General features: G+C 42.9%; 1 protein-coding gene across 1 annotated transcript in view; it reads right to left on the bottom strand.

Annotated features, from left to right (window-relative positions):
* MYO3B (myosin IIIB) overlaps window positions 1–24,908 on the bottom strand; it is a gene marked incomplete at both ends in the record, with an annotated part of 398,588 nt that overhangs the window by 347,926 nt on the left and 25,754 nt on the right. Inside the window, one exon of the mRNA XM_082630334.1 lies at window positions 7,201–7,346. Coding sequence (XP_082486460.1) covers window positions 7,201–7,346 — 146 coding nt within the window. The remainder of the gene's footprint in view (window positions 1–7,200; window positions 7,347–24,908) is intronic.

The raw sequence follows: 24,908 nt of genomic DNA, 5'->3' as shown, positions 1-24,908 counted from the left end.
TCCAGCTGTGATGAGCCTTCACCCAGATAACCACCTTACCACCCTTCATCCTAGTGCTGCCCCTGCCCGACCACTATGCTAACCCAGGAAGGCAGTTTATAACTATTCTTCACCTTGACTCCCTGGTTTTCTTTGGAATCAAGAGGAAATGAGGGTGCCTCAAACCCTTTGGTACTATTTCGAGCTCTATTTCCTTGCCTACCCTCTTTGCCCATCTCTCCACCATTTAGGAGCTAAATGGGAATTAGCCAAAGTGGTGCGAAACTAATGAAATCAGCGTCATGAGGGAGAAAGCGCGGATAGTGCTTGAAGTCAACACCTCTCATTCACTGGCCTTTCCCTTCTCTCAAGGTGGGCTTCTTACTCCACGGGGATGGGGACCAGCACTCCCTGGAGGCACACCCCTGCTTTGCCACCTGATCCCTAGATGAAACCCTGCAAAGCTGAACTTTCCCTGCCTGTCAGGATTCAGGAGGGGCAGCAAGCCGCACCTCCACAGGAACTAACAGCCCCAGCTGCTCGACTCAAATTAGAAAAGAGTTTGGAAACATGTTCCACAGAGCAGAAGCCTTCTGGGGCATTTCTGCCAGCTGCCTCCAGCTACTATGTTATGTTCTCAAGGAAATGGAGGGGATACCCCACAGGGAAGGAGGGCACCCTCAAGGCATCATGAGGGGTAGGGATTACAATCCGCTAAAATGCGACTAGAAAAAAACCAAAGAAAGAAAAAGACCCATAAAAGACCATGGTTTTTCTTTTTTTTTTTGCGGTACATGGGCCTCTCACTGTTGTGGCCTCTCCCATTGCGGAGCACAGGCTCTGGACACGCTGGCTCAGCGGCCATGGCTCACGGGCCCAGCCGCTCCACGGCATGTGGGATCTTCCCGCACCGGGGCACGAACCCGTGTCCCCTGCATCGGCAGGCGGACTCTCAACCACTGCGCCACCAGGGAAGCCCAAGACCATGGTTTTTCTACTGGAGTATTTCAAAACTTTTTTTGCTCTTAGGCACTCAATAAATGCTAAATGATGCTAATTCTTCTAGCTCTTCTTGCTTTATGAGTGAAGCTGGGATTGGGAGGGTTTGTTGCTCAGGCCAATAGCTAAGTGACCTGGGTTGATGAAGAGAAACCAAAGTTCCCCCAGGGTAAACCAAGCCTTACTGTGCCATTAAACACCCACCCCCCTTCACTCATTACACTCCAACAATAGTTTAGCTTTAATTTCTTTTCCTTACATTTCACAGCCATAAGGGAAAATGTCCTGTGACAATTCTGTGACACTAAGACAATTACTGGTGACTCGGGGCTCCCTGCTGCCTCTGAATCTTCTCACAGCTGAGGAGCTGGCTTCCCACCCATGTAGGAACAATTTGCTTTGTGAATTGGGAAATTCAGAATAAAAGAAATCTTTACTCTTTAAAAATGATAGAAATTCAGATGAAATTAGATGAAAACTCAGCCCAGGGAGTCTGTTTCAGAACAAGAGTCAATTGCAGGCACTGAGACCCACAAAGACTCATTCTTTCTGAGCCCTGCCGTCCACAGCATCCAGGTAGCCCAAGAGTATCCTCCATGATTTCTCCTCCTTTCTCCTTTTTCCTGGGTATCCGACTTCTGCCCATTTCACCTCTGCCAATGAATGGGGGAGGGGACAGTAAACTATGTTCTCCTTGAGAGAAAAAAAATCCCTGTCTTATTCATCTTGCAACTCAAGCACTCAGCCCAAACCTGACTTAGCATGAACAGAGTTAGAGGTATCCTAGATTAGAGGGCACGCTCACTCTCAAATCCCCAGCAGACTGTGTTCCAAAGCACTTTTGTAAATGGGTAGTTTAGAGCTTGGAAAGCAATTTTTTTTTTACATAAGCATGAAGTTCTAGAGACAGGCTATGTCCTCAGACTCAATTATAAAACTCGAGTTGGCCATAAGAGTCTAATAATGCACGAAAAGTGAGAACTTCAGGTATTCCATTGCCTCCTCCTAAATAACCATTTTAAATAGTTTCTGTGAGAAAACGCATTCCAAATCAGGATGCCAGAACCAGATTTCCATTTATTCCACAACCAAAGCAAAGTTTTCCTACTGAAAAAATAAGAGGAAGATGAAAGGGAGGAGATGCTGCCCCTACCAGAAACAGCCCTGACGTTCATGGCAGGTGCAGGTTTTGCAAGGAGGGTGGGATGGGACAGAAAGGACTGGGTACCAATAATGATAACCTGAAATTCTTTAGTTTAAACACTGGTCTTAAGTGTTCTAAAACAGGAACTAAAAGGCAGCTGCTTGAAGGGGAGTTTGGAGAAGGGAGGGATTTCTGGTTTGGGAGTCATAAATCAATGAGCCAAGGAGGGCCTGTGCTCACCTATGATGACTCTTGATTTCTGTTCTTCAGTTCCTTGACTGACATACTCACTGATGCTAATAAAATTCTAACTATCAGGTTTACTGTCAGTTTTAAATCGGGAGCATAGAGAAGGAAGCTGGATTGTGAGCTTCTTAAAGCCCGGGATATCCGATTCATTTCTGTCTCTTTTTTTTTTTAAAGGAAAATTTTAATCAAGCCAAATATAACTCAGGAACAGCCTCTCAGAAAGCTCCGAGAACTGTTCCCCCCTATTCATTTCTTCATACTTCAGTCCCCTTGGTGTGAATTCATAATTCATCAATAAATAAGTATAATTTAAGGAAGGTCTTTAACTTTTCAGTGTAGTTGCAAAACATGAGGGCTTTGGAGTCAAACTTCACAGATTCAAATCATTTTCCTTCTATAGGTGCAGGACCAGCGGCTTTCTCCCAGGGCTTCCAGTTTTCTCCTCTAGAAAAAAGGGTGGTGATAGCACTTACCTCAAGGGTCACTGTGGGAATGAATGCATTTGTATTTGTGAATCGCATAGCACTGTGCCTGCCACATAGTTAGCACTCGATAAATCTAAGCTATTGTTTTCCCATCATCATGTAGCTACTTATCCTATATTTTGCCCCCCAAATTAGTTTCTCAGGGAACGTGGTGAACATGAAAGTTGGTTGGTGCAGTGTGTTGAATTGTGGTCCCCTAAATATATGTCCCCTTGGAACCTGAGAATGTGACATCATTTGGAATAAGGGTCTTTTGCAAATGTAATTAAGACAAGGATCTTGAGACGAAACCATCCTAAATTAGGATGAGACCTAAATCCAATGACGAGTGCCCTTACTGGTCAGACAGAAAAGAAGACACAGAGAGATAGGGAAGAAAGCCACGTGGAAACAGAGGCAGAGACTGGAACTATGCTGCCACAAACCAAAGAGCACCAGAAGCCACCAGAATCTGGAAGGGGCAAGAAGCAGTCTCCTCTAGAGCCTTCAGAAGGAGCAGGGCTCTGCTGACATTTTGATTTTGAACGTCTGGCCCCTAGAACTGTGAGAGAATACATTTCTGTTAAGACACCAGGTTTGTGGTAATTTGTGGTGGCAGCCCTAGGAAACTAACTCGCTGGGTACAGTTTGGAACAACCTAAATTTGGTGAGGAAAACAAGCCCAAATATAAATTGGAATTATCACAAGTTCTTTTCCCAAATCGTGTACTACAGGGAAATTTCTCTTTACGAAGGAAAAACCACTGGCTTCAGGGACTGGAATGTTCAAGCCATTCTTTCCCATCCACTCCCAACCGAGGACATTTCTGCTGGGAATCCTGAAAACACTCTGCATTTTTCCACAGGAATGCGGTGGAAGCACTCAACGTGCAGTAAGACTCTGCACAGAGTCAGCAGCTATCTGGCCCCAAATAAATGGGCAGGTGACGTGGCTCCCCGTCCTTGTCCAATAAACACACGCACGCTAGTCCCTGCCGTCTCCCTGACCCCATCTGTGGAGGTCCAAGAGGTCATTAGCCAAAGACTCCAAGCTAAGGAAAGATACCTGGTTGCCAAGAAATGTACATAATTGTATACTCCTAATTCTATGGGTTCTTGCAAATAATCTATGAAACAGATCTCCTTTTAAGTGAAAAATATATCCTGGTCATCTGCAGGATCCTTCTAAGCCTTTGGAATTTACAGTCTTCAGGAGAGAGTCCTGAGAGAGATGTTGTCGAACCCACTGATGCCTAGAGAAATGGTTTACATTCCTTTCCTCTCTTCTAACTCCTGGAGAGAAATAGCAGCAGCCAGAGCAGTGACTGTCAGAGAGGGGTGACTTTTTTAGAGCAAAGGCGTTAGACAAGATGACACATGCTGACAGGCTCAGCAAACAGTGGCTGCTCTGCCAATCAGCAGACAATTTCTGTGCGTCTGCAATGTAGGAAAGATTGTCAGTCACGCAGTGTTTCAAAGACAGGTCACGACGACCCCATGTGTCATCTTCTAATGCCAATCAGCAGACAATTTCTGAGTGTCTGCAACTAGGAAAGATTGTGAGTCGCGCAGTGTTTCAAAGACAGGTCACAACGACCCCGTGTGTCATCTTCTAATGTGAAGGTCAAAAGAAAGGGGAAGGTGGGTGGAGGCAGAGAGGGGAAAGCAGGAGACCCCTGTGCAGGCAAATCAAGCACATCCAGGCAGGTCTTGACTCCTATTTTCTGACAAAGCCTGGGGAACCCGTGTGATCACCTGCTTCGTTGACATCTGAGGCTCCCACCTCACATGTAACCAGCACTGCATTAATTCCTAAGTCCTTTAGAACTCGTGAAAGTCACTTCTTCCCTGACTGAGGAAGGGTCTTTTCTTTCCTTACTTGGTAATTTACTCAATTTATTTCCAGCCAGGAAAGGGCTGTAGGGAAGAGGAGGAAGCCACACACAGGACTCTGGCCCCCAAGAGCGCTCTGCAATGGACTTCATCGTTTAATCGAAGAGAATTCCAGAACACCGGCAACACTCATAACCAAAAAAAATTCTGAAGCCTAATAGATTCAAAGGATTTTTGTCATTACCTGTCATTTACTCTTCTCCTATTACAAAAGGAAACGCTGAGACAGAATGAGAGAGAGAGCCCCATGAAACATACAGGTAGATAACCTGAGTGCCTGTTTAAAATACGTTAAATGTTAAATTTCTCCACTTTCCATCAAAAAGCTTTTCTGAGGAAAGGATACATTTTTACCACTCAAGGTTAATACAGAGTATACACATGCGCATGAACACACATGAGACTGCACTTGGTCAATCCACAGCCCTTCATAAGAGAACTGTGTGATTCTAATTAACAGGATACTTTTTAAGTAAATAACTTAGTGATTATAAAAAGCTATACAGTACATACAAATATGTTACATTTTTTTAAAAAAACCTCCATCCTTCCTGTCCAGAAATGTCCAGTTGGCCGTTAAGGTTGTGATAAAGGCAAAGTGTTGAGCACACGTAATCACACTGAGGGTCCTGCTAACCGACTAGTGCTGACGTTCCCTAGTTCAACCTGATTCATCTCTTGCACAGGAACCAAGAGATGGTAAAAGGGTCGGAGATTACACCAGGAGGAAAGAAAGAAAGCTTCAAGCTACTTTGGGATAAGGATCCTTGTCACCCCTAAGATCCTTTTCTAGCAATTGCTCTGTTCCTGAAGTTCGCCCTGTCCTGAGGCAAGCAGTAGGGGGCTTGGTTATTTGTGTTTCAGATCTGGAAGCTTCTCCCAAGACGGAAGAAGAGAGGGGAGTGAAAGTATAAAGGTTATTAGATATCAGAGGTTTGGCTGGGCACCACAAGCAAGCTAAGAGGAGTCATTGGAGATGAAGGGTCTGTCAAACACATACACATTTGCATGTACACACACATACACACACACACACATACACACATACACACACACACACACTTTCTAGGCTGCCTCGTATTAATCACCCTATGAAATTTTTGAACAGTTGCTCTGTACACAAATGCACACTAAAAAATAAATAAATAAATAAGACAGAGAGAAAAAACATATCCAAGTAGATGATCTCTTATCAAAAGTACATGTCTTGCTAATCAGAAACCACATCTTAATTCTGATAACTGAGAAATTATGTGGCTACTGTAAATAAAGAGTAAACCATTTGTAAAAAATCAAAACACACAAATCATCCCAGATACCAGTTCTCATTTCCTGACATATTACTGCACACAATACTGTTTTGGGGTCCTGCATTCTTACATTGTTTTGAACATTCATCAGACTATTAATTTTAAAAGCCAGGAGCTTTGTCCTAATCACCAGGACCTGTTTTTGTACTTTGGAAAAGGCAAAAAAACCAACTCTGACTTGGGTGGGAATCATTTTGGGAATAATGGTGGGTGGTTGTTCACATCCGGATTAAGTATAAAATGATAACATTATGATGATGAATGCCACAGAGCCTCATCTGCATATAAATAGACCTAATCAGAAATGCAAATTGCAATCAGGAGACATTTTTAAAGACTGTGATAGCTGTGTGACTGTGCAGATAAGGAAAGGTTAACACTTGTATTGTTAAAGCAGTTAAATGGCTCCCAGCCGGCCCAGGGCCTTCCTCTGAAAGAGGCATGCGGAAGGTACAAATCTCCCAACCTGCAACACTCCTGGATGGAGCTTTCCAGAGCTTCATTTTCTATAACTAGAAGCTCGAGCAGGCCAAACATCAGCCCTATTCTGACGGAAGACAAACAACCAAACCTCTTGTACAAACCCTTAATGAATACAGACAATAGATAATAAACTGGCATTTAAATACCCTTCAAACAGATCTCGTTCAGCACAATTGAGACAGAAATTAAAGGATGGAGAGAAAGTCATGACTGATGTAACATTTTTCTGATATTTTTTAGTGCTGGTATACATTTTTTTGTCCCTAAATTTTTCAGCATACTGGAGAAAGATTCAAACTGGGAAAAAAAAAACAAAAACCAGACATGATTATATAATTTAAAAAGAAAACACCAGTATTTAGACAGATTGCTTAATCCAACACTGCATTTTCAGTCTTCTCCTGCAAAGCGCAAAAAATGAACATGTCAAAAAAATTAGAGTACTGAAAATATACAATTGTTATGACATAGTCCTATCATTTTTAGACTATGTTACCTTTCAGGAACACCCTCTCCCCCACTTCCCTGCATCCGCCCCCACCTCCCCCCAAAAAAGAAATACATTTTACAATCAGGCTTTCACAGGTTTGGAGAGAAACTGTTAATGAACTATTTATTATCTTTAAAGAGCCTCTTTCACAAAGAACTAATAAGCCAAGAGCACCATCTTGTGTCCTACCTTGGAATCTTAAAAAGCGTTTTCACAGGATGCATGTCAAAGAGGGGAGGGTCTCCATCCCCCAGTTCAATAGCTGTGATCCCCAAGGACCAGACGTCACAGCGAGCGTCATAGGAAGAGTCATACTGCTGCTCACAAGCAATGACCTATCAGACAAAAGCAGGACACAACACATCAACCCCACTGACACCGCAGATGTCCTGAAAGGCCCTTGGCCGATCTTAGCCCCCTTCTCAGTTCCCTTGGCTATACTGATATTAAATTCCAGTAATAATAAGATGTCCGTTTTCTAGGCCTTATTTGTGTGATTGATTTATCATCTGATATGTTCATTAACTTTTAAAAATGTATCAGTTCAGTTCAAGAAACATGCATTGAACCCTCCAGATACCAAGAACAGTGCAAGGGGAGGCACAAGGGTGAATACGTCACCACAGACACCCTGATGTCCTTTAAGGAAAGGCTTTGTCTAGATCCTTCATCTCATTACCAGCTGCTGAATTCAACAGTGAGGAGTGACTGTTTTCAAAGTCTCCTGCACAAAGTCCCTAGGAGCTCGGCATTTGAGCACAAAGTTGCTGGGAGACTGATGTGCTTAACTTAAAAGAGGAACCACTCCCTCCCATTCCCCTTTTCCAAGAAAATCGGCCCCCTCCTCAAACCCCAACAACTGGTTTGTGTCTCAGCCCAGCTGCTGCTTCAGGTATTAGCTCTACTAGGTGCAAGAGAAGGGGAACCAGAAAGTGCCCTTGGGCTTGTCATTGGTTTGGAAAGTATGGAACCTTGTGGGGAAATCTTTTTCTATCAACGTTTTGAGCCAGACAGGAAAAGCCCCACCACTTAGACTCTGGTGGCTATCACAGTGGGGTCAGGAGAAGGCAGGGGTGGGCCAGAGGCTGTGCAGGAACCAAATGCTCCTGTTTGACCTTAAATCTGCTTCCTTGACCAAGTATGACCCATGGCTATGAGCAGGTGGGAGACTTTTATTAGAGTCTGATGATGTATGTCCAACAGCCTATGAGGTAGATATACAGCATCAATGGAGATCGCAGCAGGGCCAAAGTGATGGTCCTGCCTGCCCTCTTTGGCCATCAGAAGGTCCCTGACTTTGAGTAAGATGGACCAACTGGCCATGGGGAGTAGAAGAGTGACGGATCTGGCCTATGTACTAGCAGGTTACTGTGCTGAGGATACTGTATGTACCTGCACCCAGGCTACTGTGCTGAGGATACTCTATGTACCTGCACCCAGGCTACTGTGCTGAGGATACTGTATGTACCTGCACCCAGGCTACTGTGCTGAGGATACTCTATGTACCTGCATCCTTGGCCTGATCCCAGCCCAATCCTCTGAATAGACTATCCTGCCATAGGACATCCTTTTAACACATGAAAGTCATACTTTTAACACATTATTTTCAAATATGCATTCAACCTCAAGTTCAAATAATTCCAATTTTGGAAGCAGAGGCCATTACATTGCCCCCCGAAGATCTCACTTTCATCACCTCAATCTGGTGAGAAACTACATTATTCTAAAAGATCTCCAGAGAAGGCTATTTACCACCTTCCCTTCCAGAAATGACATTTCCAAATGTGTAAGACAAACATAATTTTAGACCTATCAATCAGCAAATAGTTCACCATTCTTATACATTCTTGTGAAAGAAAAAGAAATAAGACTCTATCCTTCTCCAACAGGAGCTACGGCCAAGTGAAATTTAAAGTGAATCTGTAATAAATTAAATGACAAACCTTGACAACTAAAAATGTCCTAAGACAATACGTCCTAGCATGTCCAATAAAGGATATGGGCTCCAAAAGCTTGGGATATTAGAGGGAGACCAATTCAGGCTAAGCAAGACAACAAAAAGTAAATAGTGCCCATAGTCCACAACTTCCAGAAAGAAATTCAAATCAACTTCTAGCTATCTTGGATGGGACACAGAAGGCAATTCCAAGAACCCGTCCAAATGTGGGAATGGAGACATCCTATCGATTCTCAAGTGCTGTCATAAAATATTCAAAACGTTTATCTGGTTTCCACTTCTCTTTACAGACAGTCACACACTATCTTCAGCTCAGTCTGATTAATAGAAGAGTATCCGTTGGCCAAATTCTCTTCCCTAAACTCAGGTTGTAATGTGACAAAGGAATTATTTAAGCTTAGCCTTCTAGAAAAGTTTAAAGAAAATGTCTCTAGTAAAATAACTCACAAATAATTATTGAGTACCCATGAGCCACGCATGGTACTAGGTAGGTAGATAATCATTCTGTCAGGTAGGTACTAGTATCACCTTTTGTAGGTATGGAAACTGAGGCATAGCACAGTTAAATAGCTTCCCCAGTACCCATAGCTAGTCATGGTCAGGGACAGAATTTGAACGCAGGCAGAGGAGAGACAAGTAAACAGATTATCACAATGTGATAAAACTACTCTAAATAATAAAGGTTATATTCAAGAATCGGTTGAATTATCAGCATCTGTACACATATTTTGACCAAACTAATCACGTTTTCGAGATTTTTGTCACCCAAATTCTATCTCTTCAGAGGGAGTCTCTCTTTCCATCTCTCTTTACTGGGTTACATGTGATGGGATTCAAAGAGGTACTCTGAGAGGTTGCACCCCAACTGAAGGTCAACACATCCTAGACCTGGATTCCCTATCAATCCAACAACAAAGTCTGCACCTATTTCTTTAGGAGAAAAAGTAATTTCATTCTCCTTAGCTCAGCATTCTCCTTGTCTCTAGGTAAACTAAAGCTGAGTTAAGAATGCTTAAATGGTCGATTGGTCTTGCCCCCAGGAGGAAGTGACCTCTCAAAGAGCTCTCTGAATCAGTTGTTACAATGCTCCCCAAAGAAAAGGAGAGTGGCAATGTCAAGTAAGTGCACTGCCCTGGCACCAGGTTTCCCAGGTTCTGTAAGTCATTTTAGAGGGGTGGGGAGTGAGGAGTCTGAAATGGTATTGACACAGGCCCAGGACCCCAAACACCTTGTCCTCTTCCACTCCTCCACCTCACCTCTACTGCCCCCAGGAGGAGACATGCCTAAGGGAAGTGTATTCTCTCCTCTACCTCAAGCCTTTACTTCAGTCATAGGAGTATAAATGATGTTGGTGGCAGTGGAATGGGGAAGACAGAATAGGTGTGAGAGAGAGTTCAAGGCAAGACTTGCAGGACTTGGGAGGCTAGGAAAAGGGACACACCAAGGAAGACTAACATGATGACCCTGGGTGACCAGGAGAATGATGGTGCCATTTATAAAACAGGAAGTCAGGAAGAAGAAGTCAGTTTGGTAGGCAGTATAACAAGTTCAATTTGGGTCTAAGCTCTACCTCTAACCAGGTACAGAAAAATCATGTGTGCTCTTGGAAACTCACTTCTTTTTTTTCACATGTAGATGCAATAAGAAAAACAAAATTCCATCAGGGTCAGAAGCAGAATATACTAAGGGGTAACAATAAAGCACTGATGTGTTATCAGTGACTTCATGGAGTTTTATATTATAGTAAATATATCTTACATTTCGTTCGGAAAACCCGAACGAACTTTCTGGCCAACCCAATATATCATGAACTTTAACAAACTGGTAAATTTATCTTAATCCAGCATTGTGAATAGAAAAACTGCGAATGAATGTCAATTTTACAAAGTAAGAATTCTCCAAAGTTGATTTTAAAGTCCCACTAGCATGTTCATATGAAGAGGATATGCCTTCTGGAATGTTCCAAAAGATGTGTATGTAGACTGTTACAAAATATTTAGTGCACCTGGCAAAGGCTAAGAGCACAGAATTAAATGAATCAAAATAAAGAGAGCTCTAGTGCAGTATTTGCTAATGGCCTATTGGCTCCAAGATTAAATTATTGTCTCGCTGAGTCTCAACGAGTTTCAGGATGTATAAGTCCCTGCATACTTCTGCATACTCACCTTTAACAATCTTCAACTCTTTGTCATGACATCGGTGAGTGTTTATACTGTTTCTGAGTGGTTTTTTTTGTTTATTTTTTTAAATTTTTTGCCTTATAACAAATTTAATCAGTTATACATATACATATGTTTCCATATCCCCTCCCTTTTGCGTCTCCCTCCCAGCCTCCCTATCCCACCCCTCCAGGCGGTCACAAGGCACCAAGCTGATCTCCCTGTGCTATGCGGCTGCTTCCCACTAGCTATCTACCTTACGTTTGGTAGTGTATATATGTCCATGCCGCTCTTTCACTTTGTCACAGCTTACCCTTCCCCCTCCCCATATCCTCAAGTCCATTCTCTAGTAGGTCTGTGTCTTTATTCCTGTCTTACCCCTATGTTCTTCATGACATTTTTTTTTCTTAAATTCCATATATATGTGTTAGCATACAGTATTTGTCTTTCTCTTTCTGACTTACTTCACTCTGTATGACAGACTCTAGGTCTATCCACCTCATTACAAATAGCTCAATTTCATTTCTTTTTATGGCTGAGTAATATTCCATTGTATATATGTGCCACATCTTCTTTATCCATTCATCTGATGATGGACACTTAGGTTGTTTCCATCTCCGGGCTATTGTAAATAGGGCTGCTATGAACATTTTGGTACATGTCTCTTTTTGAATTATGGTTTTCTCAGGGTATATGCCCAGTAGTGGGATTGCTGGGTCATATGGTAGTTCTATTTGTAGTTTTTTAAGGAACCTCCATACCGTTCTCCATAGTGGCTGTACCAATTCACATTCCCACCAGCAGTGCAAGAGTGTTCCCTTTTCTCCACACCCTCTCCAGCATTTATTGTTTCTAGATTTTTTGATGATGGCCATTCTGACTGGTGTGAGATGATATCTCATTGTAGTTTTGATTTGCATTTCTCTAATGATTAATGATGTTGAGCATCCTTTCATGTGTTTGTTGGCAGTCTGTATATCTTCTGTGGAGAAATGTCTATTTAGGTCTTCTGCCCATTTTTGGATTGGGTTGTTTGTTTTTTTGTTATTGAGCTGCATGAGCTGCTTATAAATTTTGGAGATTAATCCTTTGTCAGTTGCTTCATTTGCAAATATTTTCTCCCATTCTGAGGGTTGTCTTTTGGTCTTGTTTATGGTTTCCTTTGCTGTGCAAAAGCTTTTAAGTTTCATTAGGTCCCATGTGTTTATTTTTGTCTTTATTTCCATTTCTCTAGGAGGTGGGTCCAAAAGGATCTTGCTGTGATTTATGTCATAGAGTGTTCTGCCTATGTGTTCCTCTAAGAGTTTGATAGTGTCTGGCCTTACATTTAGGTCTTTCATCCATTTTGAGCTTATTTTTGTGTATGGTGTTAGGGAGTGATCTAATCTCATACTTTTACATGTCCCTATCCAGTTTTCCCAGCACCACTTATTGAAGAGACTGTCCTTTCTCCACTGTACATTCCTGCCTCCTTTATCAAAGATAAGGTGACCATATGTCCGTGGGTTTAACTCTGGGCTTTCTATCCTGTTCCATTGATCTATCTTTCTGTTTTTGTGCCAGTACCATACTGTCTTGATTACTGTAGCTTTGTAGTATAGTCTGAAGTCAGGGAGCCTGATTCCTCCAGCTCCATTTTTCGTTCTCAAGATTGCTTTGGCTATTCGGAGTCTTTTGTGTTTCCATACAAATTGTGAAATTTTTTGTTCTAGTTCTGTGAAAAATGCCAGTGGTAGTTTGATAGGGATTGCATTGAACCTGTAGATTGCTTTGGGTAGTAGAGTCATTTTCACAATGTTGATTCTTCCAATCCAAGAACATGGTACATCTCTCCATCTATTTGTATCATCTTTAATTTCTTTCATCAGTGTCTTATAATTTTCTGCATACAGGTCTTTTGTCTCCTTAGGTAGGTTTATTCCTAGATATTTTATTCTTTTTGTTGCAATGGTAAATGGGAGTGTTTCCTTGATTTCACTTTCAGATTTTTCATTAGTATATAGGAATGCCAGAGATTTCTGTGCATTAATTTTGTATCCTGCAACTTGACCAAATTCATTGATTAACTCTAGTAGTTTTCTGGTAGCATCTTTAGGATTCTCTATGTATAGTATCATGTCATCTGCAAACAGTGACAGCTTTACTTCTTCTTTTCCGATTTGGATTCCTTTTATTTCCTTTTCTTCTCTGATTGCTGTGGCTAAAACTTCCAAAACTAGGTTGAATAAGAGTGGTGAGAGTGGGCAGCCTTGTCTTGTTCCTGATCTTAGTGGAAATGGTTTCAGTTTTTCACCATTGAGGACGATGCTGGCTGTGGGTTTGTCATATATGGCCTTTATTATGTTGAGGAAAGTTCCCTCTATGCCTACTTTCTGCAGGGTTTTTATCATAAATGGGTGTTGAATTTTGTCGAAAGCTTTCTCTGCATCTATTGAGATGATCATATGGTTTTTCTTCTTCAATTTGTTAATATGGTGTATCATGTTGATTGATTTGCGTATATTGAAGAATCCTTGCATTCCTGGAATAAACCCCACTTGATCATGGTGTATGATCCTTTTAATGTGCTGTTGGATTCTGTTTGCTAGTATTTTGTTGAGGATTTTTGCATCTATGTTCATCAGTGATATTGGCCTGTAGTTTTCTTTCTTTGTGACATCCTTGTCTGGTTTTGGTATCAAGGTGATGGTGGCCTCGTAGAATGAGTTTGGGAGTGTTCCTCCCTCTGCTATATTTTGGAAGAGTTTCAGAAGGATAGGTGTTAGCTCTTCTCTAAATGCTTGATAGAATTCGCCTGTGAAGCCATCTGGTCCTGGGCTTTTGTTTGTTGGAAGATTTTTTATCACAGTCTCAATTTCAGTGCTTGTGATTGGTCTGTTCATATTTTCTATTTCTTCCTGATTCAGTCTTGGCAGGTTGTGCATTTCTAAGAATTTGTCCATTTCTTCCAGGTTGTCCATTTTATTGGCATAGAGTTGCTTATAGTAATCTCTCATGATCTTTTGTATTTCTGCAGTGTCAGTTGTTACTTCTCCTTTTTCATTTCTAATTCTATTGATTTGAGTCTTCTCCCTTTTTTTCTTGATGAGTCTGGCTAATGGTTTATCAATTTTGTTTATCTTCTCAAAGAACCAGCTTTTAGTTTTATTGATCTTTGCTATCGTTTCCTTCATTTCTTTTTCATTTATTTCTGATCTGATTTTTATGATTTCTTTCCTTCTGCTAACTTTGGGATGTTTTTGTTCTTCTTTCTCTAATTGCTTTAGGTGCAAGGTTAGGTTGTTTATTCGAGATGTTTCCTGTTTCTTAAGGTGGGATTGTATTGCTATAAACTTCCCTCTTAGAACTGCTTTTGCTGCATCCCATAGGTTTTGGGTCGTCGTGTCTCCATTGTCATTTGTTTCTAGGTATTTTTTAATTTCCTCTTTGATTTCTTCAGTGATCACTTCATTATTAAGTAGTGTATTGTTTAGCCTCCATGTGTTTGTATTTTTTACAGATCTTTTCCTGTAATTGATATCTAGTCTCATAGCATTGTGGTCGGAAAAGATACTTGATACAATTTCAATTTTCTTAAATTTACCAAGGCTTGATTTGTGACCCAAGATATGATCTATCCTGGAGAATGTTCCATGAGCACTTGAGAAAAATGTGTATTCTGTTGTTTTTGGATGGAATGTCCTATAAATATCAATTAAGTCCATCTTGTTTAATGTATCATTTAAAGCTTGTGTTTCCTTATTTATTTTCATTTTGGATGATCTGTCCATTGGTGAAAGTGGGGTGTTAAAGTCCCCTACTATGATTGTGTTACTGTCGATTTCTCCTTTTATGGCTGTTAGTATTTGCCTTATGTATTGAGGTGCTCCTATGTTGGGTGCATAAATATTTACAATTGTTATATCTTCTTCTTGGATCAATCCCTTGATCATTATGTAGTGTCCTTCTTTGTCTCTTCTAGTAGTCTTTACTTTAAAGTCTATTTTGTCTGATATGAGAATTGCTACTCCAGCTTTCTTTTGGTTTCCATTTGCATGGAATATCTTTTTCCATCCCCTTACTTTCAGTCTGTATGTGTCTCTAGGTCTGAAGTGGGTCTCTTGTAGACAGCATATATATGGGTCTTGTTTTTGTATCCATTCAGCCAATCTGTGTCTTTTGGTGGGAGCATTTAGTCCATTTACATTTAAGGTAATTATTGATATGTATGTTCCTGTTCCCATTTTCTTAATTGTTTTGGGTTCGTTATTGTAGGTCTTTTACTTCTGTTGTGTTTCTTGCCTAGAGAAGTTCCTTTAGCATTTGTTGTAAAGCTGGTTTGGTGGTGCTGAACTCTCTCAGCTTTTGCTTGTCTGTAAACGTTTTAATTTCTCCATCAAATCTGAATGAGATCCTTGCTGGGTAGAGTAATCTTGGTTGCAGGTTTTTCTCCTTCATCACTTTAAGTATGTCCTGCCACTCCCTTCTGGCTTGTAGAGTTTCTGCTGAGAGATCAGCTGTTATCCTAATGGGGATTCCCTTGTGTGTTATTTGTTGTTTTTGCCTTGCTGCTTTTAATATGATTTCTTTGTGTTTAATTTTTGACAGTTTGATTAATATGTGTCTTGGCGTATTTCTCCTTGGATTTATTCTGTATGGGACTCTCTGTGCCTCCTGGACTTGATTAACTATTTCCTTTCCCATATTAGGGAAGTTTTCAACGATAATCTCTTCAAATATTTTCTCAGTCCCTTTCTTTTTCTCTTCTTCTTCTGGAACCCCTATAATTCGAATGTTGGTGCGTTTAATGTTGTCCCAGAGGTCTCTGAGACTGTCCTCTGTTCTTTTCATTCTTTTTTCTTTATTTTGCTCTGCAGCAGTTATTTCCACTATTTTATCTTCCACCTCACTTATCCGTTCTGCTGCCTCAGTTATTCTGCTATTGATCCCATCTAGAGTATTTTTTATTTCATGTATTGTGTTTTTTTTTTTTTTTTTTTTTTTCTTTTTGCGGTATGCGGGCCTCTCACTGTTGTGGCCTCTCCCGTTGCGGAGCACAGGCTCCGGACGCGCAGGCCCAGCGGCCATGGCTCACGGGCCCAGCCGCTCCGCGGCATATGGGATCCTCCCAGACCGGGGCACGAACCCGCATCCCCTGCATCGGCAGGCGGACTCTCAACCACTGCGCCACCAGGGAGGCCCCATGTATTGTGTTTTTAATCGATGCTTGATTCATCTTTAGTTCTTCTAGGTCCTTGTTAACTGTTTCTTGCATTTTGTCTATTCTATTTCCAAGATTTTGGATCTGGGAAATAGAATCTTGGATCATCTTTACCATCATTATTCTGAATTCTTTTTCAGGTAGACTGCCTATTACCTCTTCATTTGTTAGATCTGGTGGGTTTTTATCTTGCTCCTTCTCCTGCTGTGTGTTTTTCTGTCTTTTCATTTTGCTTATGTTACTGTGTTTGGGGTCTCCTTTTTGCAGGCTGCAGGTTCGTAGTTCCCGTTGTTTTTGGTGTCTGTCCCCAGTGGCTAAGGTTGGTTTAGTGGGTTGTGTAGGCTTCCTGGTGGAGGGGACTAGTGCCTGTGTTCTAGTGGATGAGGCTGGATCTTGTCTTTCTGGTGGGCAGGTCCACGTCTGGTGGTGTGTTTTGGGGTGTCTGCAGACTTTTTATGAGTTTAGGCCACCTCTCTGCTAATGGGTGGCGTTGTGTTCCTGTCTTGCTAGTTGTTTGGCTTAGGGTGTCCAGCACTGTAGCTTGCTGGTCGTTGAGTGAAGCTGGGTGCTGGTGTTGAGATGGAGATCTCTGGAAGATTTTCGCCGTTTGATATTATGTGGAGCTGGGAGGTCTCTTGTGGACCAGTGTCCTGAAGTTGGTTCTCCCACCTCAGAGGCACAGCACTGACTCCGGGCTCCTCAATTTGGGATGATGTGTTGTCTATTCATGTATTCCACAGATGCAGGGTACATCAAGTTGATTGTGGAGCTTTAATCCGCTGCTTCTGAGGCTGCTGGGAGAGGTTTCCCTTTCTCTTCTTTGTTCTCACAGCTCCTGGGTCTCAGCTTTGGATTTGGCCCCGCCTCTGCGTGTAGGTCGCCGGAGGGCGTCTGTTCTTCGCTCAGGCAGGACAGGGTTAAAGGAGCAGCCTCTTCGGGGACTCTGGCTCACTCAGGCCGGGCGGGAGGGAGGGGCACGGAGTGCGGGGCGAGCCTGCAGCGGCAAAGGTCGGCGTGACGTTGCACCAGCCCGAGGTGCGCCGTGCGTTCTCCCAGGGAAGCCGCCCCTGGATCCCGGGACCCCGGCAGTGGCGGGCTGCACAGGCTCCCGGAAGGGCGGTGTGGGCAGTGACCTGTGCTCGCACACAGGCTTCTTGGCGGCAGCAGCAGCAGCCCCAGCGTCCCACGCCCGTCTCTGGGCTCCGCGCTTTCAGTCGCGACTCGCGCCCGTCTGTAGAGCCCCTTTAAGCAGCGCTCTTAATCCCCTCTCCTCGCGCACCAGGAAACCAAGAGGGAAGAAAAAGTCTCTTGCCTCTTCGGCAGCTCCAGAGTTTTCCCGGACTCCCTCCCGGCTAGCTGTGGCACATTAGCCCCCTTCAGGCTGAGTTCTCGCCGCCAGCCCCAGTCCTCTCCCTGCGCTCTGACCGAAGCCCGAGCCTCAGCTTCCAGCGCTGCGTGCCCCGGCGGGCGAGCAGACAAGCCTCTCGGGCTGGTGAGTGCCGCTCGGCACTGATCCTGTGTGGGGATCTCTCCGCTTTGCCCTACCCAGGTATGTGGGGGGTTTCTTGCCTTTTGGGAGGTCTGGGGTCTTCTGCCAGCGTTCAGTAGGTGTTCTGTAGGAGTTGTTCCACGTGTAGCTGTATTTCTGGTGTATCCGTGGGGAGGAAGGTGATCTCCGCGTCTTACTCTTCCGCCGTCTTACCCGGAAGTCCCCTGTTTCTGAGTTTTAATGAGTAGTTTTATCTACTTGGTGTTAATCTATCATTAACCTCATCACTTCTTCTAGGTTTTAAAGGGGCCAGTCTTAGGATCTCATCAATGTGACCTCTGAAGTAAACAGAAGTAACCCAGGGTAAGGATTATGTCTTATCTTTCTTCCTTCCTCATCCACATCAATTTGTGGCACTCATCAGAGAAGCTTTGTTGAAAAATCTTTGGATTGGAATCAGAAAGTCTGAACTCCATTATTCACCAGCTGGGTCCCTTTGAGCAAGTCCCGTGAAAACTTTGAGCTGAGGATTCTTTAGTTATAGTGACCTCACTTTCTAGATCTATAAGATGGCAAGGTGGGGATGAATCATCTCTACTATCCCTTCCAGCTCTAATATTCTATGACTTAATGATTTCCAAATAAGTGGCTTTCTTATCTCAAAAAGATATCTCAAACTGAGAGACTAACCTCTCCATGCAAATTACCTAGGAACAGTAGATCATTCTGGGGTGTGAACTGGGTGGCTGGAACCTTGAGGGGATTTTATTGCCAGTATTTTGTAGGTCTTAAGGTCTATGAAAAGATGCTGGTTGCTGTGACGATGCCTCCGTTAAGGAAGATGAGTTTCAGCGACAGAGCAATTGTTTGGATGCTGGTTAATGGAGCATGTCCACGTTCCTACCTTGAAATGCAAACTTATGGCTTTTCTGATACGTTTAGACTACACTGCTGCTTATTTTAGGAAGGGGAAAGACACGAATACTCGGATAACTAGCAATATCTATGCACTAACAGCCTCAGTGCTCAATGCCAATTTTACCCAGAGGTGGGCTTGAGCCTCCCAAATGTTGGTCATTACCACCTTGGCTGCCCAAAACTTCTTTCTGGAGGGAACCAAGGACAAGAAATAAGTTTTCACTATAGTTTAGCTCTACTGGTCTTTGTAGCAAAGGCCAGCAGTCAGCTTTCTTTGTTAGGGCAGTTCTTCGTAAGCCTTCTTCAAGCTAACGGGTTCCAAAGTTGTAGACTCTAAATCTTCCCCAGTCACTCCCTCCTCCCCTCTCCTAAAGGAGTTTATAGGGTAAAACTGCACCCACAACTTGATAACGCAACTGCTTTGACACATGTCATCTCCTTATCCATCCCGGGCATGGTCCCCTGAGTTCTGTTGAGGAGGCTGGCCCTTTCCTCAGCCACGAGCTGGAGAAAAATAACTGTGAAAAGCTCTGGGACCGTGAAAAGACTTGCACCTCTGGATGGTGCAAGAAAATCCCAGAGCAAGCCATCTTCATTTTGGTTGCCACCCCCTCACTGGATAACTTTAGCAAATTATTTAATCTCCCTGTATCTCTTCTTCCTATGCAAACTAAACAATCCCTTCCTCATGGGTCTTATCTGAAGCACTGCTTAGGAAAATGCAGGTTACCCAGCTTTTTCTATGGCACCAAAATGTTAATAGTAGATATCATTAGGTCACTGATGTATGGGTAATATCCATTTTATTTATTTACTTCTTTAAAACTTTTTGCATTTTCTAAAATGTCTACAGGGAATATGGATTATTTCTATAACAAAAAAGAACAAATTTTGTCTGTTTTTCTGTCTTGAAAATGTAAATAAGTATTAGAAAGTTTGCCTTGATCTTCAAGGGTGTGTTTCCTTCCTCAGGGGTATGTACTGGCTGTGGGGATTCTTCATCAGCAAGGTGACAGGTTAAAGGTGTTGTCTTGGTTGTAAAACTAGGGTCGCATGAATTTAAAAAGAATTAAAGAAATTCTCTTCTCAACCATATTCTTTTCCATTGTAAGCACCAGACTAGAGTTAGTACTTACACTTTCTCAGGCCACCACGATCCCATGAAATGACCCATGATTACAGTTTCATTTCAGCCTAGACCAAGAGTAGGGCTTACTGATAAAGTTCCCAAGATAGGGGGTAAGATCCACCCTCTACCTCTTGCAGAAAGACTTGGGCTATAAGAACCTTAGAGAACAGTTTCTCCTCATCTCAAAGTCTTCATTATCTATAAAGAACATCTGTATTAAACTGGATGTAAAGGGGACAAAAAACAGTCAACGTACGAACTCCTGCATTCAGAAAACCTAGATTTCTCCAACCTATTTAACTTAAACCATTTATCAAATGATATATCAAAGAGCTGCTGTGCTGAAATCTTTCAATAATGTGATTTTTAACCAATACTTTCAAGCAAATAATATTATAGTAGCACCATCCACCATAAGGAAAAATGTTTTGCTCTTATAAAAAATAATTTACCAAACTTAAAAAACAATAGATGTTATTCAGACTATTTTATTTTTCCACTAATATTTTTAAATGTCATTAAAAATGCACTTAGGTTTGCTTTATATGATCTGATTTCTCATCTTACTAGAATTGATCATGTGATCCAAAACTATAACAAAAGGTCAAGACTACAATTTCACTCAAGTACAGAGGCAAAATGCTGTTATCTCAAGAGCTAAATTTCAGCTCACAAAGAGGCAAAGCAAATAAACCTAAAGCTATTAATCTTTGGCTGACCTTGAGCCCCAAAATACAGTCAATAGAATGGCAAATAAGATGGGCTGAGAGGTAAGAAGGCAAATAGGATTCTTAATTTTGCTTACATAGTTCACATAGCATAATTAATAAATGTTATTGATCAAAAAGATTTCTAAAATGGAATTTCCCTGGAATTGTAAATTGCAGTTATAAATATTCCAGTGGCAAATATTATTCATCAGTTTTACATACAAACATCTTAAAGTGTTACAAGCTGAGATACTGAACAAGCACATGAAATCTCTTCCCTTGGATGAAATATAACTTTGAGGGAGGATACATTTGAGATTTGAGCTTTTTTGCTATAAGAGGATGTGGACTAGAAGAACTGAAATGTATGGGGTTTTTTTTTCTCTCTCTTCTTTTTTTTTAGTTCATTCATAAAACTCAAGACTAGAACTGAATCTATATTTTGTATGCTGAGAAACTGCCAGAAATAATTTAAATTATACTGTTCTTATGAAATTCAGAAAGGTCTCTAATTAAAATATGACGTTCTACAAGTCTTTTCTCAGGATTGTAACATTCAGCGTATGCCTTTAGAAAAATAAAACAAAGTTCAAATTAAAAACACTCAGGGCTTCCCTGGTGGCGCAGTGGTTAAGAATCCGCCTGCCAATGTAGGGGACATGGGTCCGATCCCTGGTCCGGGAAGATCCCACATGCCGCGGAGCAACTAAGCCCGTGCGCCACAACTACTGAGCCTGTGCTCTCAAGCCCGCGAGCCACAACTACTGAAGCCCGTGCACCTAGAGCCCATGCTCCACAACAAGAGAAGCCACCGCAGTGAGAAGCCTGCACACCGCAACTAGAGAAAGCCCGCGCGCAGCAACGAAGACCCAACACAGCCAAAAGTAAATAAATAAAATTAATTAATTAATTAATTAAAAAAAAAAGACACAGAACACGCATACACAACACCACTTCCCACCATGGCTGGTGGAGGGCAGAGGGGGACTGTTCTGGGTTTGAGGCCAGCATACACACTGATTTTTGCACTTAAATTCCCCAAAGCCCTGGGAACATATCACTTATACTTAACTATATGGTAAGCCCTGCTCTCAAACTCAGGACCAGTATCACAGAACTCCCCTGTGAAAGGTAAATCAGCGACCCCAAATTTTTGTATCTGTCCTTAGTACTCAAAGGCTCCAAAAGAACACATTTGCTTAGAGACCCAGGATCATCCCACCACCCTCCCCGGCTCCAGCAGCTTCCCCACATCAGAGATGGATGCTGAAAGGGATCCTAGGATTCATTAAGTCAACCCCCCTATTTCACAGAGGAGGAAACTAAGGTGCTGGGGGAGAGCTGACCTGTCCAGAGTCACAGAGCTGGTTCGTGGCCAAACCAGGAGCAAACTCCATGGTTCCCACATGAGGGAAGTATCTCCTGGGGATTATTATAGTACACAGAACGCTGAGCCATCGCCAAAGGGATTTCATGCTCCATAAGCCATAGCCACACCATACTCTGAGCATGTAAGCAGATGGAGTTCCTGCCACCTCTCCCTTCCCCCATCCCCTCACTTTCCCTTCCACTGCCCCTTTCCTTTGTCAGCTAGTGCTCCAATTCTACCAGAGTTCAGTTAAAAAAAGAATGAGTAGGAGCTCTATAATTCAGTTCATTTTACAGCTGTTAAGTCAGGTATTCTTACCCCAGGTGAGGAAACAGATTAGGATGGGCTAAGAAATTTCTCAAAGTCATACAGCTAGTGGGTAACGGAACCAAAGCATAAGCCCGTGACAAGAAACTAACTGGGGAGGGGGGGTTCTCCTCCACAGTACATCTGAAAAACAGGAAGGGAAGCAAATCAAACAGAATACCTGAATGCTCCCGCACGGGCACACCCCTCTACCTGCACGTAGTCTCTGGGTCTGTCCTCTCCCAGGCTGATGTCACCAGGCAAACCAGAATGCCCTTGGGAAGGTCACACATTCCTACCAAACAGTGATTTCCTTTAACCGTTTAAAGAAGGTGTGGGGACAAAAATAAGCTCAAAATGGATTAAAGACCTAAATGTAAGGCCAGACACTATCAAACTCTTAGAGGAAAACATAGGCAGAACACTCTATGACATAAATCACAGCAAGATCCTTTTTGACCCACCTCCTAGAGAAATGGAAATAAAGACAAAAATAAACACATGGGACCTAATGAAACTTAAAAGCTTTTGCACAGCAAAGGAAACCATAAACAAGACCAAAAGACAACCCTCAGAATGGGAGAAGATATTTGCAAATGAAGCAACTGACAAAGGATTAGTCTCCAAAATTTATAAGCAGCTCATGCAGCTCAATAACAAAAAAACAAACAACCCAATCCAAAAATGGGCAGAAGACCTAAACAGACATTTCTCCACAGAAGATATACAGACTGCCAACAAACACATGAAAGGATGCTCAACATCTTTACTCATTAGAGAAATGCAAATCAAAACTACAATGAGATATCATCTCACACCAGTCAAAATGGCCATCATCAAAAAATCTAGAAACAATAAATGCTGGAGAGGGTGTGGAGAAAAGGGAACACTCTTGCACTGCTGGTGGGAATGTGAATTGGTACAGCCACTATGGAGAACGGTATGGAGGTTCCTTAAAAAACTACAAATAGAACTACCATATGACCCAGCAATCCCACTACTGGGCATATACCCTGAGAAAACCATAATTCAAAAAGAGACATGTACCAAAATGTTCATAGCAGCCCTATTTACAATAGCCCGGAGATGGAAACAACCTAAGTGTCCATCATCGGATGAATGGATAAAGAAGATGTGGCACATATATACAATGGAATATTACTCAGCCATAAAAAGAAATGAAATTGAGCTATTTGTAATGAGGTGGATAGACCTAGAGTCTGTCATACAGAGTGAAGTAAGTCAGAAAGAGAAAGACAAATACTGTATGCTAACACATATATATGGAATTTAAGAAAAAAAAATGTCATGAAGAACCTAGGGGTAAGACAGGAATAAAGACACAGACCTACTAGAGAATGGACTTGAGGATATGGGGAGGGGGAAGGGTAAGCTGTGACAAAGTGAAAGAGTGGCATGGACATATATACACTACCAAACGTAAGGTAGATAGCTAGTGGGAAGCAGCCGCATAGCACAGGGAGATCAGCTCGGTGCTTTGTGACCGCCTGGAGGGGTGGGATAGGGAGGTTGGGAGGGAGATGCAAAAGGGAGGGAAAAAAAAAAAAAAGAAGGTGTGGGGAAAAGCTGGGCCATAACAGAGCACCATAACTACAAGTCTGCACACCCCTACCTGCTCCTGCTTCATCTCCACCCCAAGGCTCCTCTGGGTCCCATTCCTAATGCTGACTGCCCGCCTCCCTTTTCTTTCCTCCGACAGCTCAAGGACCGTCGGACAGAGGAGCCGATGCAGCGTTGGCCTAGCCGTGAACTCCCTTTCCCTTTCTTGGGGCTGAGCCCCTATGCCCTGGGCAGGGCAGTGGAAACACTGACCAGAGGGTAGCCACCGGGTGATTTGAGCCTCAGAGTCCAGGAAGAGCAGAGGCGGGCTCTGACATTTCTTCAGCCCCTGCAGGAACAGTTCTTCCTCTTTGGTGGATGAAGAAGGGGAAACAGCAGGTGTCTTGCCCTTCTCACCTCCCCAGAGAGGGGTGGGAGGACAGCCTGGAAAGTTCCAAATGCTCACAGAGGCTATTACTTTGAAACATCTTACTTAGTACTGAGCAGAAGGCAGGATGGGGAAGGGGGGATATGAGGCCTCTGCTCTGGGCTCACGTGCTTCTGCACATCTGGGAGCTGAGGCCTCAGATGGGGTCCTACATTTAGACCCGCCAGGAGGAGTGTAACAAGTCACCGTCACCTCCAGGGCCAGCCCCCCACCTCCACACTGACAGATGACATATGACTCAACCCCACAGAGCTCCAGCTGAGAGGGGAGCTATCACTGAAGCTGAGGGTACAATCCAGGGCTGCACCAGTCACTCTGCCCTTGCTCTGGGCCCTTTACCCGCCGGAGCCCCAGGTGCCTGGGTTGTGCTCCAGGCCCCCTGAAGGCAGGACCACTTTGGGAATGCAGGCAGGGTCAGCCCCAGAATGAGAAGGGAGGGAATCCCTGCTTCTTAGAGACTGACACAGGAATCTGGAGGGAACCAGGGAACACAAATGGCTACAGAATCTCAGAGGTGAATGTCTTGGGGGAAGACACACAGTTCTTTCAGCCAAGGATCCAAGGTTCTAAACCCCTCACTTGAACCTGTTGAGCAACCAAAGCCTACATTCCTCACAGTGAAGTAACTGGCAGATGGGATCCCAAGAATCCT

This window comes from Mesoplodon mirus (assembly GCF_964341445.2).
Source record: "Mesoplodon mirus genome assembly, chromosome: 8".
Classification (NCBI taxonomy): domain Eukaryota; kingdom Metazoa; phylum Chordata; class Mammalia; order Artiodactyla; family Ziphiidae; genus Mesoplodon; species Mesoplodon mirus.
The sequence above is the reverse complement of the archived record's forward strand: the minus strand, read 5'-3'. Positions and strand labels throughout refer to the sequence as shown.